At 57.0% G+C, this 1,840-nt stretch overlaps 1 protein-coding gene across 1 annotated transcript in view; it reads left to right on the top strand.

Annotated features, from left to right (window-relative positions):
* The window catches only part of ptprb (protein tyrosine phosphatase receptor type b), a gene marked incomplete at its 5' end in the record, with an annotated part of 23,910 nt that overhangs the window by 2,371 nt on the left and 19,699 nt on the right, over positions 1 to 1,840 (top strand). The window contains one exon of the mRNA XM_084462770.1: positions 564 to 687. Within this exon, the coding sequence (XP_084318896.1) occupies positions 564 to 687 (124 nt within the window). The remainder of the gene's footprint in view (positions 1 to 563; positions 688 to 1,840) is intronic.

The raw sequence follows: 1,840 nt of genomic DNA, 5'->3' as shown, positions 1-1,840 counted from the left end.
AAAAATGTTGTCCGTTCAGATTAGATCATTCGAGCTAGCGTGGGCTTCCACTTTTTTCTCTAACTGAAAGTAAATAGGAAAAATAAAGCTATTTTTTATTGACAGCTGAGATGAAGTGTGGGTGCAGGCGTTGGGGGGGGGGTAGAGGGATTTTCTGTGTGTGTGTGTGTGTGTGTGTATGTGTGTGTGTGTGTGTGTGTGTGTGTGTGTGTGTGTGTGAGAGAGAGAGGGGGAGAGATTTGGTGTTGTTTCAATCTCCCTCCTTACTAGCAGGGCTGTAGTGTTTGCATTAGTGAGCTAAGCTGGAGCAGCTTGGGCCGGTACCAGGCCCACAGAACCCCCTCCTGACCGGTACCAGGCCCACAGAACCCCCTCCTGACCGGTACCAGGCCCACAGAACCCCTCCTGGACCCCCCTCCTGACCGGTACCAGGCCCACAGAACCCCTCCTGGACCCCCATCCTGACCGGTACCAGGCCCACAGAACCCCCTCCTGGACCCCCATCCTGACCGGTACCAGGCCCACAGAACCCTCTCCTGGACCCCCATCCTGACCGGTACCAGGCCCACAGAACCCCCTCTTGGACCCCCATCCTGACCGGTACCAGGCCCACAGAACCCCTCCTGGACCCCCATCCTGCCCGGTACCAGGCCCACAGAACCCCCTCCTGGACCCCCATCCTGCCCGGTACCAGAGCCTGCTGCTCAAACAGATGAGGTGGTCCAGTCTGGCTAATGAATGAGCCCCTGTTCTGCCTCTTCCCTGTGTCCCTGGGGCGACCCCTGGGACCGGATCAAACGACCCGGTTTCAAGCTTCCTGTGATGTCATCGGAAGGAGACGGGAAGTCAAGTGAGATTAGCGATGAGTAGGAAATGCTCGTTAGCAAGTGCTAATTGTCCCCCGCTGTGCTGTACTCCCCTCTACTCAGACACACATGTACACAGTACACACACACGCACGAACACACACACACGCACGAACACATACACACACGCACGAACACACACACACACGCATGCGCGCACACACACACACACACACACACACACACACACACACACACCTGGAGCCTGTGGACTCACACTTAAATAAAGATATCCTGAAATAGCCCAGGCCATCTGGGAGAGAGGGGTGTGGAGAGGAAGACAGGAAGAGAGAGAGGCGAGGAAAGGAGAGGAAGAGATTTACAGGAATAGACGACAATCAGGGCACTCAAATCCGCTGCTCCACTTCTCCCTGCGGGGGAGAGAAAGTCCCAGGGATGGAGGGATGGAGAGAGAGAGAGAGAGAGAGAGAGAGAGAGAGAGAGGGAGAGAGAGAGAGAGAGAGGGAGAGGGAGAGATAGAGAGAGAGACAACACTTGTCAGGACAACGATAATTAGATTGCTGGTGATGGAGGCCATATTAAACAATAAATCCTTCTGCTCGCTCGTCGTGACGCTGCTGTAATGTAGCGCCCTGCTGTGATTGGACAGCTTTACACGGCTCGCCTGCCGGAGGTTCTTCATTTGTCTGCTACTGTATCGCCACGGTGACCTTCACCACATCTCTCTAGGACAGGAGTCCTGCTGCCTCATTGGCTGAACACCCTCTGACATCACCCATCCCCTCCCAGACCACACCCACCCCCCTAGCCCCTCCCAGACCACACCCACACACCCCCTAGCCCCTCCCAGACCACACCCACCCCCCCCATCCCCTCCCAGACCACACCCACCCCCCCTAGCCCCTCCCAGACCACACCCACACACCCCCTAGCCCCTCCCAGACCACACCCACACACCCCCTAGCCACTCCCAGACCACACCCACACACCCCCTAGCCCCTCCCAGACCACAC

This window comes from Borostomias antarcticus, assembly GCF_949987555.1.
Source record: "Borostomias antarcticus genome assembly, contig: scaffold_133, whole genome shotgun sequence".
NCBI lineage: Eukaryota > Metazoa > Chordata > Actinopteri > Stomiiformes > Stomiidae > Borostomias > Borostomias antarcticus.
Note: the sequence above shows the minus strand (reverse complement) of the source record. Positions and strands in the feature narration are given on the sequence as shown.